General features: G+C 49.0%; 1 protein-coding gene across 9 annotated transcripts in view; it reads left to right on the top strand.

The window, feature by feature from the left end:
* Nucleotides 1-14,717, top strand: part of SLC2A9 (solute carrier family 2 member 9) — a 280,693-nt gene that overhangs the window by 169,445 nt on the left and 96,531 nt on the right. Inside the window, exon 12 of one of the 9 annotated variants that reach the window (XM_059887814.1) lies at nucleotides 3-14,704. The exons of the other annotated variants lie outside the window; for them this stretch is intronic. Coding sequence (XP_059743797.1) covers nucleotides 3-34 — 32 coding nt within the window. The 3' untranslated portion in view covers nucleotides 35-14,704. Of the gene's footprint in view, nucleotides 1-2; nucleotides 14,705-14,717 lie in introns of those variants that run through there. 9 annotated transcript variants of the gene reach the window in all.

Below are 14,717 nucleotides of genomic sequence, written 5' to 3'. Positions count from 1 at the left end.
AGCTTGCAGCCAAACTTGGAAATCCCTGGGCTAGAGCCAGCTTTCCCAACTCTGTCTGAAAGCATTACAATCCCCTGAGGGGTTTAGGGAACTACAGTGAATGCTGATTCAGACCTCACCTGACACAGGCTTCGTTGGACCTCCAGTGTTGAACCCGGTGAGAACCGCTGTCCAAGATGGGTTGGGGGCGGGGGCACATCGCAGGACCCGTCGGAAATCAGTGAGGAGCTGGAGGCAGGTCCAGGGGCATTATGTTAAGATTTACTCTGAGCTCCAGAGAGGTCTGTTTCAGGGGGATATTTAAGCATGAACTTCACGGGGCAGGTTTGCTGTGAGAAGGGATCTGGAAGGCAGATGGATGGGAAAATATATGTAGTCAAGTGGCATGAGCCAGGGGCCAGGTGGGAAACCCAGGCTACAGGAACTGAGGACCAGACTAGGGCCGTGGCCCTGGGCAGTGCCAGCTGGCAGGGACCCCATGGACATGGGCCCTGGGCTGAGTCAGGGCACTGAGGGGAAACCCACATCCCCGAGTGGGATTTGAGCGCTCTTCTGTTTTGTTCTGATAACAGCTGTTCTCCCAGGAAGAACAGTGAGTGCTGACATGATCTCTCCGTGGACAGATTGGCCTTCTTCTCCGTGCACTTAAACAAAGATGCTAAATTGAACCCATCTGCACACCTGCCTGAAAGGCCTTCTTGACCCAGTCCACAAAATCTGCCTTCTGTGCTTTTTCCCAAGCTCTGGTCCTTCTTGCGGTGACTTTGGCTCCCCTCCCAACATTTGCAAATGCTGCCTTCTCGTGATCATGACTGAGTGCTGAGTTTCAGGGATTTTAGACTCTGCTCTCCATCAGTGTCTGGGAGGCTCCCTAAGGAGAGGTCCAGGTGCACCCCCCAATCTCGGATCAGACACCTCATGTTCACCCAGCAGCTGGGTGTCACCCACTCCAGCTACTGTAGCCACAAGGTTGACCAGGGCTTAGAAACTTCACTTGGACTCATATCGACAGCACATAGCTTAAGCCCCCGGGGAAATTACATGTCCAGGGGGCACTGCCACTGGAATTGTGAGATCATGTTGCATCTTGCTAAGTGGACAGGAAGGAACAGGTCCCCGGAAGAGCTGCCCTAGGAAAGCATGGCTCGGAGCCGATGAGAGAAAAATGGCCAAGGGCCTCCCAGGCAGCCTGCCCCTCCATGATTAAATGAAAAAAAAATCATCTTCCCAGGAGAGAAGCTGTACTTTGCCCGAGGCAGCTTCTGTGGTGAGTGGATCAATGCAAGGAGACTTGACAGTGAGCTGAAATTAGGTGAAGGGACAGAAGGAAAACGAGAAAGGCAGTTTCCTGCTACATATTTTATTTGTGTGCATAACCCCAAGGCAGTGGCAGAGAGGCCTAATAAATGAGGCCCAGGATAAAAGAGCTTTATCTTTGAGGGAAAGGAGATGATCCTCAAAGCATGTCAACTGCAGTTTGAAAAGTCTTAACGATGAACAGACTGTGCTGGCTCTGAGTTCAGCCTTCTAAGGGCAGTTTACCAGCCAGTGGGGAGGACTGATGCACCCTGGTCCACGCAGCAAGATGAAGTTGATCACTGTTCGTATAAATGGGTGAATCAGGATCTGATCTGAGCTTTCCAGAAGGCTTGTGATGTCCCGATGAGGGAGTATGCCAAGCGCCCAGGGAGCATGTGATGATGTTTAAATGATGTTAGTTGCTCACTCGTGTCCGACTCTTTGCGACCCCAAGGATTGTAGCCCATCGGGCTCATCTGTCCATGGAATTCTCCAGGCAAGAATACTGGAATGGGGTTGCCATTCCCTTCTCCAGGGGATCCTCCCAACTCAGGGATAGAACCCAGGTCTCCTACATTGCAGGCAGATTCTTTACCTGTTGAGCCACTGGGGAAGTTCAGGACACTCCTATCACTCAGGAAATTCCAAGGGTTTGAGGAACTCCATGTTTTGTGCCAGGAACTGTGCTCTCTGCCAGAAACCAGGGGGAAAAGCCAAATGTATATTTATTATCCCACAGTGCCAGGCTCTGGGCCAGGATTGCAGGTAAAGAATGAATGAGACAGCGTTGCTGCCACCACGGAAGAGCAGCTGCACAGTGTACAAATGACTCACCCAAGGTCACACAGCAAGAGCAGCAGAGCTGAGAGCGAGACCCGGGCAGTGACCCTCCGGACCCTCTCTCCCCACCAAGCACCCCGCCTGGCGTGGCTTGGTGGCTCATACTCCTGCGGTCCTGGGTCCTGGGGCCCGTGGGAGGGTTCTCAAATATCCCATCCAGACATTGATCTGTCTGTAGACTGAAAAGATGCGCAACCTGGAAGGTGAGAATTAATTTAATTCAACAGACAAAACTGAGGACAAAACTAAGCCCAGGAGGCAGCCTGAGACAGCTCTGAGAGACTGCTCCAAAGAGACAAGGGAGGAGCTGAGATATACAGTTTTTTCAGCAAAGACCAGGTAGTTGGAACATCAAAAGATTACTGTTCATTAAAGAAAACAGATACCTTAAGGATGTTAAGGAATTTAGTGCTTTTCTGTGTCTTGGGAAGATGCAAGAGTCTGGGCTCACTGAAATCATTCCTTTGATCCGCACCTTAGCTAGTGGAGGCCAGTATCCTGTTTTTTCCGGGCTTCCCAGGTGGCACTAGTGGTAAAGAACCCGCCTGCCAATGCAGGAGATATAAGAGACGAGTGTTCAACCCCTGGGTTGGGAAGATCCCCTGGAGGAGGGCATGGCAACCCACTCCAGTATTCTTGCCTGGAGAATCCCATGGACAGAGGAGCCTGGCGAGTCACATGGGGCAGAGTCCATGGGGTCACAAAGGGTCAGACACAACTGAATCGACTGAGCATGCATGCATGCGTCCTGTTCTTTCCAGTCCTGAGTCCCCTGGGGTGCACTGTTGGGGTGACTGCAGGGACTGGCAGCCCATTTGCCTCCATCCTGAGTCCACTCAGGGCTCACCACCGGGCGCAGCTGTTTACTAGTACGGCAGGCAACAGTTTTCATTCACCACAGTTAGACGTCCACCTTGGACCTTTCACCCTCTGTGGCCTTGGCACCATGGAGCCTTCGGAGCACTGGCCACAGAGGTCCACTGAGGGTGGGAGAGAGGCCAGAAGTCTACCTGTTCAGCCACTGGCCAAGGTTGCCCCTTGAAGGGGACCCTCCCACAGGCACTGTTGGAAGTGCCAGCCAAGATCTGGGAACTGAACTTTGAGAGTCCACCCTGATGGAGCCCATGAGACCCAGAAAGGGGAGAGCCTAAGCCCAGACCCAAGAGGAGAGCCTGGGGAGGGGTGAAGGGAGAAGAGTCAAGGGAAATAGAGTCCAAACCACACACATGTGTGACGTGAACTGAGCGCCAGCCTGGCACCTGCTCTGTCTAGTGGGGAAGAGATGGAAAACATGCTGCTCCTGCCCTGGAGGAGCCCACGGGAGACAGACCTGGGAATGGATAATCTCGTTCAGTGGATTTATCCGAGGGCAGGAGTGGGAAGAAAGGAGGTGGAACCAGGGGATGTCAAGTGGCCAGCATTTGGGCAAATGTTGCTTGGACATGATCCCATTGAATTCTCTCGAGTCTGCAAGGTTGGATCCATCATCTTACAGCTGGCAAAGGTGGATGGAAGTCGAGAGTCAGCCCTGCTCTGTCTGCCTCTGAACCCCATGCCATGGGGCAGGCGCTGTGCCAGACCCAGTGCGTGGGCGAAGTTCTGTCCCTCGGAAATGCTGCCCCAAGAGGAAGCTCAGCGAGCAGACAGCAAGGCCTCAGCTGCCTGGTCAGGGGTCAGGGCAGGAGGCCAGGCCCTGCTTGGAAGAGATCCTCCCCAAGTATGAGTCTAGCACAATGCCTGGCAGTTATAGGTACCCAGACATTTCTGCTTGTTGAGTGAATGAATAAATGAGAGAGTAATTCCATCCATGGCCTTGGCCTCCACTCTACATTAAGTAGGCCAGAATTAAGATGGAGGTCAAGTCAGATGATTCATTTCCCCTCAGAAGTTAAGAAACTCTGTGCAAAACAGAGTAATAAGTACATCAATCTCTAACTTTCTTGATCAAGGAGTAATGATTGGGTGGAAGACATCAGTCTATATACATTAAAATGATTAGAGCTATAAATCAAGAGATCTTAGCCTGACACCAAATACATATACAGTCCTAATTTTTTTTAATGGTTTAATGACAATAAATGGGAATCTCTCACAAGTCCAGGCTTAAAAAAAAAGTAGCAGTCATTGCTCAGGACATATTTGTATCTCTAAAAGGGATTGATGCAGAAGGTGAGGTTGAACTCCAGTAGTGTGGATTCTGATTCTTAGCTGTCTCCATGCAGTAGTGGATACCAAATGCCCACGCCCATTACCATCTGGGATCTGGGGTGAGGACTTATGAGATAACCTCTTTCTAAAACTGCCCTGCAGACTCTCAACTATCATAGAAATTTGCAATTAGGTCAAGGACCAGCACGAAGGTATTGTCAGCTGGGATTTTAAAGGAAATTGCACAAATGGCCTATTTTCAGAGGAGAGGCAGGTGAATGGGTTCAATAGAAAAGATGGAGACATGTGATAAATACGGACAGAGGGAAGTGCCACCCCCCCGCCCCGCCCCCACCAAGCCTGAGCAGGCATCAGGGAGATGAATTTTAATTAATATCCGTTTCTCCCAAATAAGAGAAATTAGATACTAAGAAACAATATTGCACTGTGAAGACTGAGCTTGACAGCTCTGTGGAGCTCTGTGGACCGTTGCTGTATTTAAGACTTTTGCCACCATCTCCACCTCCAAGAACTAATTTTCATCCCAGTTGAGAATGCATGATGGAGGTAAACGCGTAGATTTTTTTTAGTCAGTCCAAGCTGTAACTTCATCCCCAAGAGCATGAAGAGGAATGAGAAACGTCCCAACCAGGAGCTTGGAACCCAGGTTAGAGGCAGTTTCCAAGTAAAGAAAAAGAAGAGGAAGTAGTTGGCTCTCACTGGAGAAGGGGGCTGGATTGACAGTTGAGGCTCAGAGAGGTTAAGTGCTCCACCCAAAGTCACACCGCAAATGAGCAGGGGAGCCAGGATTCCAGTTCAGGTTGGTGTGAATCTAGAGCCCGACCTCTTAACATCCACACACAGTAGGCTACCAAGAGAAATCAGGACCCTGGCGCTGTGGAAGCGTGGAGAAGACCCTTACCTGGACTAGTGGGAAGTCAGGTTACCTGGAGGGGGTAAAGTTAAACTGATTTCTGAGTGTTGAGTTGAAACGAGCCGAGCCACCAATCATGGGTTCTCAGAGCGTGCACTGCCCACAGTGCCCCGTCTAAAGACACATCATCCCCGTGTTAGACAGACACAAACATAGGAGAACATCAGCCCATAGGCAAACCCAGCCGTGCATACACTCAGGAAAGCACGCCTCGCACAGTGGTTCACACATACACGTACACCTGTGTGTGTGACCCCCCTCTCCAGATGTTCCCCAAGGTTCCTTTCTTATCCACTCTCAGCAGCCTGATGGCCATCCCTTGCCTGACTTCATATCTGGCCTGGGTGCCCACCATCAGGATGGGAGGTGGGAGGAGCCCAGTTGTGCCTGGCCTGGGGAAGCAGATGGTTGGCACGCGTGGTCACCAGCCAGGGCTGCCGCCTGCCAGGTGTCTGGAGAGTTTCCTCAGTGAAGCCAAGCTGGGCCACGGTGTGTGATGGTTCAGGTCATACAGAAACCTACTTAATTTAAGAAGTCTTTTTCCTTGAGGAAGGGACACATTTTCTTGTTTGCAAAAGTGCCATTTGGGTCAGCGGTGGCCCAGCTATAAAGAAAAGGAAGGAACATCTGGGCAGAGGCCAGAAGTCAGAAAGCAGAGTGTGTTGGTGGATTCTGAGGACACAGAGTGTTACAGGAGGAGAGAGTGGGAACGCGGGGGCAGCAGTGAAGGTCCAGACACAAAGAAAACGGAGCCAGGTCATTGCGGCCTTCACAGGCTGGAAGAGCTATTAGTAGACTTTGTCCTCCCGGAAGTAGGCAGCCACTGAGGAGTTTCAGGCTACAGTGTGACATTATCAGACTGCTGTTTTAAAAGTCTGTAGTGTGGAGACTGAGTGGAGGGGAAATACGGAAGATGGGAGAGGCTTGAATGCATGCATGCTCAGTCACTAAGAGACATGTCCAGTTCTTTGCGACCCCATGGACTGTAGCCCTCTAGGCTCCTCTGCCCCTGGGATTCTCCAGGCAAGAATACTGGAGTGGAATGGGGTACTATCTCTTCTTCCAGGGGATCTTCTTGACCCAGGGATCAAGCCCAAGTCTCCTGCATTTCCTGCATTGCAGGCAGATTCTTTACCACTTGAACCATCTGGGAAGCCTGGGAGAGGCCTACTAGGTGTAAATTAGGGGTCATTAAGGAATTTGTATTAGGGAGCTATCACTGTGTAACAAATAACCCCAAAACTTAGCAGATTAAGCAGTGCTGCTGCTGCTGCCAAGTCGCTTCAGTTGTGTCCGACTCTGTGCGACCCCATAGACATAACCGTCTATAACTGCCAACATCACCAACTCAATGGACATGAGTTTGAGCAAGCTCCGGGAGATGGTGAAGGACAGGGAAGCCTGGTGTGAGGCAGTCCATGGGGTCTCAAAGAGTTGGATACAGCTGAGCGACTGAACAACAACAAACCTACCATTGCTCCCAAGTCTGTGCCCTGACACAGTAGTTTTGCTCCACCTGGCCCAGGCTTTGCTGATCTTCATGCAGATTGGATGGATTCCAGTCAGTCCAAGGTGGCCTCAACCACTGATCTGTAATCAAGAGGAGTGACTCAATGTCTGTCACCACCCAGCAGGCTAGCCCAGCTCATTTACACGATGTTAGACAAGTCGTAGGAAAGAAATGTGCAAAACCTGCCAAGGTCCAGGCTTGACATCACTACTGTCCCTTTCTCTTGGCCAAAGGGAGTCAAAAAGCCAGCTCAGAACTAAGTGTGGAGAAACGATTTTACCTCCATTTGGAGGGGCTGAAAGTACCATGGCCACTCTGCAATCTCTCCAGAAGCTGTGACTGTAGACTAGGCAAGGGATGACAACTCAGGACTCTCATTTAGGGAGAAATAGGTGTCATCCGTTCATTTACCCATGTCACAAATAATTATTGAATGCAAACTGAAAAAGCCATCCTTCAAGTCCTGGCAATACAGTGGTGAGCCAAACGCACACACGCACACACACGCACACAGCCCCTCCCCTCGAGGGAGCTTACTTTAAGTGACAGTCAGAAGTTAGCGTTCCTGCTGGAAACGTATGACAGACTCCACTGACATAATTTGAAAAGGCAAACTGCAGTGGTGAAGACAGGCTACAGGATAATGTCCAAGACCCTAATTATTTGGAAGGTCTCAGCATATGACGTGAACACCCACTCCCCCACTTATTGGCTGTGCATAAAGCAAAGCAATTTACGGAAAGTTAATTCATCAAAAGTCGACTCACTGGTCAAATCGCTGAAAGCCATGTCATAGAGAAAAACTCTTTGCAGAATTTATCTTATTTCTTTTAATTATCTCTCAAGAATGTAGAGACTTTTGTATGGAACACAACAATTTTAACACCTTTCGTTGATTTCAGTGTTGCTGTTCATTTTGCCTGCATAAGTGAATTTGGAAAAATGTCCTCCCTTTTTTAAAATTTAGTTCCTTGGGGCAAAAAAAAAGCATAGCTGAGCGGCATAAAATATATCTGTATCCACAGTAAGAATATATGTGTTCCTCGCTCTCCAAATCCATTTTATTCCAAAGACTGATACACACAGTAAGTAACAGGGTTTGGATAGCAAGAGATATATCAACACATTTATGTTACTTTCTTTGACTCCTGAGTTTGGAAAGACAGAGTTTGGATAGCAAAGGCGCAGAGAGCAAGAGATACGCACCCATCGGTAGATGACGCTTCTCTTACTCATGAGTGAATTTTATATCTTTGTCTTGGCGAATTGACCTCAGTGAAATGAGCTGCTGTTGCTGCTGCTAAGTCACTTCAGTCGTGTCCGACTCTCTGTGACCCCATAGACAGCCTCCTACCAGGCTCCCCCGTCCCTGGGATTCTCCAGGCAAGAACACTGGAGTGGGTTGCCATTTCCTTCTCCAGTGCATGAAAGTGAAAAGTGAAAGTGGAGTCGCTCAGTCGTGTCTGACTCTTAGTAACCTCACGGACTGCAGCCTACTAGGCTCCTCTGTCCATGGGATTTTCCAGGCAAGAGTACTTGAGTGGGGTGCCATCGCCTTCTCCGAGCAGTGAAATGAGAGGCTGTGCCAAATTCAGGCTTCCCTTGTGGCTCAGATGGTAAAGAATTTTGACTATAATTTGGGAGACCTGGGTTCAATCCCTGAGTCAGGAAGGCAACCCCACTCCAGTATTCTTGCCTAGAGAATTCCATAGACAGAGGAGCCAGATTAGGGGCTCTAGCTGGGTGTCTGTGTTTCAGAACCCACTGTTTTTCTCCCTATCCACCATCCAGGCTGCTGGGTAGGCAACAGGATTGGCATTTTAGCACATTTTCTGGAAGATTCCCAAGTAGACAGTTTAGCCCAAAAGCACTGTCTTGTTTGTAGAAGTTTTCAGGCTTAGTAACCAACTCTGGGGCTACCCAGAGACCCATACCTGTAAGCTGGCCAAACTGACCACTGGCTACCCACTTCTCCACAGCTCTCAGGACAACACAAAAGTCGTTTGAGAATGCTGACAGTGTGAACAATCGAGTATATAGCCAGCATTTCAGATTCTGTGCTGAGTATTTCACTCAAGCCATCTTACCCAGCCCTCAATGAGCCCTGCAGGCAGATTGTCTTATTCCCATTTTGACCATGAGGAAGATGAGCCTCCAAAAGTTTGTGGCTCCTCTAAGTCATACATGTAGATGCTACTGATGTCAGAGGGTGGCGATGTTTGTGCTCTTTTCTACCATAATGCAGTGAACATTGATTCTCCCTCCAAGATTCACATTCACTCAGAACCTCAGAAAACGTCCCTGTTTAGAAAGAAGATCATTGCCTGTGTAATTAGCTAACGATCTCAAGATGACATCATTCTAGAGCCAGTTCAGTTCAGTTGAGTCACTCAGTTGTGTCTGACTCTTTGTGACCCCATGGACTGCAGCACACCAGCCTTCCCTGTCTATCACCAACTCCCGGAGCTTGCTCAAACTCATGTCCATTGAGTCGGTGATGCCATCTAACCGTCTCATTCTCTGCCGTCCCCTTCTCCTCCTGCCTTCAATCATTCCCAGCATCAGGATCTTTTCCAGTGAGTCAGTTCTTCGCATCAGGTGGCCAAAATAGTGGAACTTCAGCTTCAGCATCAGTCCTTCCAATGAATATTCAGCACTGATTTCCCTTAGGATTGACTAGAGCCAGGGTGGGCCTTAAATCCAATGACTGGTGTCTTATAAGACAAGGAGAGGACAGAGAGAGAGACACAGTGGTAATGTGAAGATGGAGGCAGAGATCAGAGTGATGATCCTACAAGCCAGTGTCAGCAACACCACATGTTAGGAGAAAGGCCTGGAGACTTCCCTGGTGGCACAGTGGCTAGGAATCCACCCACCAAAGCAGGGAACACGGGTTCCATCCCTGGTCTGGGAAGATTCCACGAGGCGTGGAGCAACTAAGCCCACGCTCCACAACTCCTGAGCCTGCACTCTAGGGCCCGGGAGCCCACAACGACTGAGCCCCTGTTCCACAACTACTGAAGGCCTTGGACCCAGAACCTGTGCTTCGCAACCAGAGAAGCCACTACAGTGAGAAGCTCGTGCAGCTCAGAGAAAGCCCGCGTGCCACAATGAAGACCCAGCACAACCAAAAATAAATAAATAATACAAACGATTTTAAAAATAAAAAAGAGAAAGGCATGGGACGGTTTCTCCCTCACAACCTCCAGAGAAAACTAACCCTACCAACACCTCCATTTCAGACTTCTCGCCTTCAGAACTGCGAGAGAATAAATATGTTGTTTTTAGTCGCCGCGTTTTGGTGATGTGTTAGAGCAGCCCTAGGAAGCTAGCCATGATGTTGGCAGGAAAATATTTTCTGTCTCCCAGGCAGCAGTCGACGTGGGGCCAGTGGGCTTTGGAAATGACAGACTTCCATCATCCAGCTATCCTCATCCGCATCATCGCTAATGCCAAACAGATGGTGGGGCAAGCTGCTCTCCAAGCTCATGGTGAGCTTTCTGCTTATTCAGGAAGACCAAGGGGAACTTTTAGAATTAATATTATCTTCCTTAGGCAGAGCACCTGTTCAGAGCTAGGTACCACAGTCACCCTCATCCTCAGAGCATCCTGCCAAGGAAACACTCTATTTGCGACAGGGTCACCTGGGCTCCAGGAACCTGCCTTGCTTGCATCACATAGTCAGAGATATCCCAGGATTTGAACCTACATCTATCTGACTCTGACATCACCTTTCCTGCCACTCTCCCTCCTGTTTTTCCAGACACTTCATTTCCTTCCTTATCTCTTTTCTGCAGCCTAAGGCAGAGTTAATTAGTGAGTTTATTTCCTGTCGTGTTAATTCGGCAGTGCGCTCTATGACTGTCTGCCAAGTTGTCCCCAGAAAAGATGGTCCCTCAGAAGCAATCCTAAGCAAACGCTGTTCTGAGAGTGAATTTGAGCCCTCCAGGGTTTCAGGGCAGAAGCCTGGATATGCAACAGAAAGATGGAAAGTTTTGAAAACACTGGTTCTACAGCCCCAGAGTCGGTGACACCCCCTTGGCTTCTAGACTTCCCTGTGATTCCCCCAGCAGCAGTCTTCCTCCTGGCTGGGATGGAGCGATCCTGGGACCAGGCAGGGGGATTTGCCACTTAGTTGTTCCTTGCAGCCTCTGAGATAGTGAGAGTAGGAATCTCTGTTTAGGTGATTAGTGTCCCATGGCTGCTATACCCAAGTGCTGCGAACAAATGGCTTTAACAACAGAAGCCTCGTCTGTCACAATCTGGAGACCGGACGTCCAGAATCAAGGTATCAGGAGAGCTGAGCTCCTTCAGAGGCTCAGAGGAGAATCTGCCCACACCTGCCTCCTGGCTCCTGATGGCTGCCAGCATTCCTTGACTTGTAGCCACATCCCTCCAATCTCTGCCGCCTCTTTGTGTTGCCTCCTTTTCTATGTACTCCCAAGCCCCTCCCACTGCTCCCTTACAAATGTGGTTAAAAATAAATTCACAAGCTGAAGGTTGAGAGTTATGTTTTATTAGGCAGGAAATTTTAGGACATCAAGTCTGGGAGGCAGCATCTCAAGTGACCCAAGAGAAGTGCTCTGAGAGGGGTGGTGGGGGAGGAGACAAGTTATATCAAACGAAGTTATATCTTGCAAGTTATATTAAGACAAGTTATATCAAACAAGTTATATCTTGCAAGTTATATCAAGACAAGTTATATGAAACAAGCTATATCTTGCAACGAAGAGCAGGTAGTCTGACTTCAAAATACAATTGTTAATAAAAGAAAACCAGATATCTCAAGTTAAAGAACTCAGCCCTTTTCTATTTATGGGTAGATGCAAGAGTCTGGGCTCACTAAAATCATTCCTTTTATATGCATCTCGGCTATCTGGGCTTCCCTTGTGGCTCAGCTAGTAAAGAATCCACCTGCAATGCGGGAGACCTGGGTTTGATCCCTGGGTTGGGAAGATCCCCTGGAGAAGGGGAAGGCTACCCACTCCAGTATTTTGGCCTGGAGAATTCCACGGACTGTATAGTCCATGGGGTGGCAAAGAGTCAGACACGACCGTGCGACTTTTTCACTTTCAGCTGTCTGGGACCAGTATCCCTGTGTTTTCACATCCTGAGTTCCCTCAGGGCTCACCTGTTCACCCTTGGTGGTGGCTACAATCACTGATGACTGTAACATTCTCTATTTACTGACATGGCAGGAAAGATGTATATGATTGCATTTAGAACCCATGCTGATAATCCAGGATAAGCACCTCCTTAGCCTGGATTTTAAGAACTTTAACTTAAGCATCCCTTTTGCCATAGAAAGCAGTATTCATAGGCTCCAGGGATTAGGAGATGGGGTACATGGAGGGCCCCACCTGCTCCTGTGATGGCAGAAGGGCTCACAGTTCAGCAATTGCACCCCTCAATCTCCACACAAATGCTCTCTCCTTCTCTCCTGTCTCACCCACTTCTAATCTCACCGTGGGTGAAGGGGCTCGAGAGCCGAGAACCAACCTTGTTGGCTGTCCCCGTGCAGGCAGAAACCCGCAGCTGACTTTGGAATTGCCGCCTCTGTTGTGTCTTGGTTCTGAGTCCAAATGAAGCTCTGTTTTAACCTCCTGTTACCCATGCAATGTAAATGTTAACTAACACGACGTGACTACAAGGCAAGAAGTCACCTTTGCTAAACAGGGTCTGGAAGGTATAAAAAGGAGCAGAAGCAGGGTCTTCTTTTTGAGGGATTACTAGAAGTAATTCTTGGGGGCAAGGCAGGGTGGGGCAGGGGCTGTGTCAGAGTCCTGTGACTGCTGTTATGGACCCCCACTTACCTCAGAACAAATGTACATTTATTCTCCAGGTTTCTGGGGTCCAGAAGCCTAAAACCATCGTCAATGGGACAGAGTCAAGGTGTCTGCAGGGCTGGTTCCTTCTGGTCTGGGAGAGTTTGTTTTCTGGCCTTTCCCTACTTAGAGGTTGCCCACATGCCTTGGCTTGTGGCTTCTTCCCCAATCTTCAAAGCCAACTGGGTAGCACCTTCTCTCCTCTCTGACCCCCTGCCTCCCTTTTATAAGGACCTTGTAATTTATTGGGCCCACCTGGACTGAGGGTTTCCCAGGTGGCTCGGTGGTAAAGAATCCACCTCCCAGTGCAGGAGATGAAAGAGACACGGGTTCCATCCCTGAGTCAGGAAGATCCCTGGGAGTAGGAAATGGCAACCACTCCAGTATTCTTGCCTGGAAAATTCTTGCCTCCTCCACCAGAGGAGCCTGGTGGGCTGCAGTCCATGGTGTGGCAAAGAGTCAGACACAACTGAATGACTGAGCAACTCTGCATGCACCTGAATTGGGTAGGATAGTCCAGAAGAGGCTCCCCATCTCAAGATCCTAACATTATCATACCTGCAGCATCTCTTTTGTCATATCAGATAACATTCATGGTTTCTGGGGATTAGGAGTCAACATCATTGGGAAGGCAGGGGGTGGTGGTTATGCACATTCCAGGTAGTAGCAGCATTTCCTAAGGCTAACAGGCATGGGAAAGAAGGATATATTTGGAAATGGCAGGAAGTCAGAAGGCTGGTGATGTCACAGGGGAGCTGGGAATGTTGGCAGGAGGGGCTAAGAGGTAAGCAGGTTGAGATCAGACTCTGCCTCGTAATTCAACCAGTATTCGTTGTTGTTCAGTCACTAAATCGTGTCCGACTCTTTGACCCCATGGACTGTAGCATGCCAGCCTCCCTTGTCCTTCACTACCTCCCGGAGTTTGCTCAAAGTCATGTCCGTTGAGTCGGTGATGCCATCCAACCATCTCATCCTGTGCTGCCCCCTTCTCTTTTGGCTTTGGTCTTTCCCAGCATCGGACTCTTTTCCAAGGAGTTGACTCTTCACATCAGGTGGCCAAAGTATAGTGAGTGTATTAATTCACTTAGGCTGCCATAACAAAGTCCTACAGACCAGGTGGCTTAAACAACAGGAATGTGTTGTCTCACAATTCTAGAGGCAGGAAGTCCAAGTCAAGGAGTCAGCAGGGTTGGTTTCTTCTGCAGCCTCTCTCCTTGGGTGCGGAAAGCCCACTTCTCACCACGTTCCCACATGGTTGTCCCTGTCTATGTGTCAGTGTCCTAGTCGCCTCTTCTCATAAGAATACCAGTCAGATTGGGTTAGGACTCGTGCATATAACCTCATTTAATCTGAAAATCTACATTTCCAAATGCAGTCACATTCTGAGGTACTGGAGGTTAGGACTTCAATACATAAATTCCAGAGATGTCACAATTCATCCCATAACAGTAATCTAAAGTGAAGCTCCTCGAACAAGAACCTCCGTGGTTCAGGTACTTACTCTTCCTCTGACCAACTGACGTGGGGCCAGTTGCTTAATCTCTCTGGGCGTCATCTGAAAATTAAAGATAACAATGGCACCCACCTCACTGGGAAGTTGTAAGGATTAAATGCATCCATTTGTTCAGTGAATAATTACTAATGGCAGCCATGTGCCAGGCACTCCTGTAGGTGCTGGGGAAAATGATAATGAACAAAAAAAAGACAAAATGCCTGTCATTCTGGAAGTACTGATGCTGAAGCTGAAACTCCAATACTTTGGTCACCTGATATGAAGAACTAACTCATTGGAAAAGACCCTGATGCTGGGAAAGATTGAAGGCAGGGAGAAGATGGGGACGACAGAGGATGAGATGGTTGGATGGCATCACCAACTCAATGGACATGAGTTTGAGCAAGCTCCAGGAGTTGGTGATGGACAGGGAAGCCTGGTGTGCTGCAATCCATGGGGTTGCAAAGAGTCAGACACGACTAGGAGACTGAACTGAACTGGAATGTGTATTATAATGAGACATTATCCTTTGTGTATCGTGAAGAAGGGAATGGCTACCCATTCCATGATTCTTGCCCAGAGAATCCCATGGACAGAGGAGCCTGGTGGGCTACAGTTGTCTATGGGGTCACAAAGAGTTGGACACGATTGAGCGACTAACACTTTGAC

Source organism: Bos taurus, chromosome 6 (genome assembly GCF_002263795.3).
Source record: "Bos taurus isolate L1 Dominette 01449 registration number 42190680 breed Hereford chromosome 6, ARS-UCD2.0, whole genome shotgun sequence".
Classification (NCBI taxonomy): domain Eukaryota; kingdom Metazoa; phylum Chordata; class Mammalia; order Artiodactyla; family Bovidae; genus Bos; species Bos taurus.
This window is presented reverse-complemented; position numbering and strand designations above follow the sequence as displayed.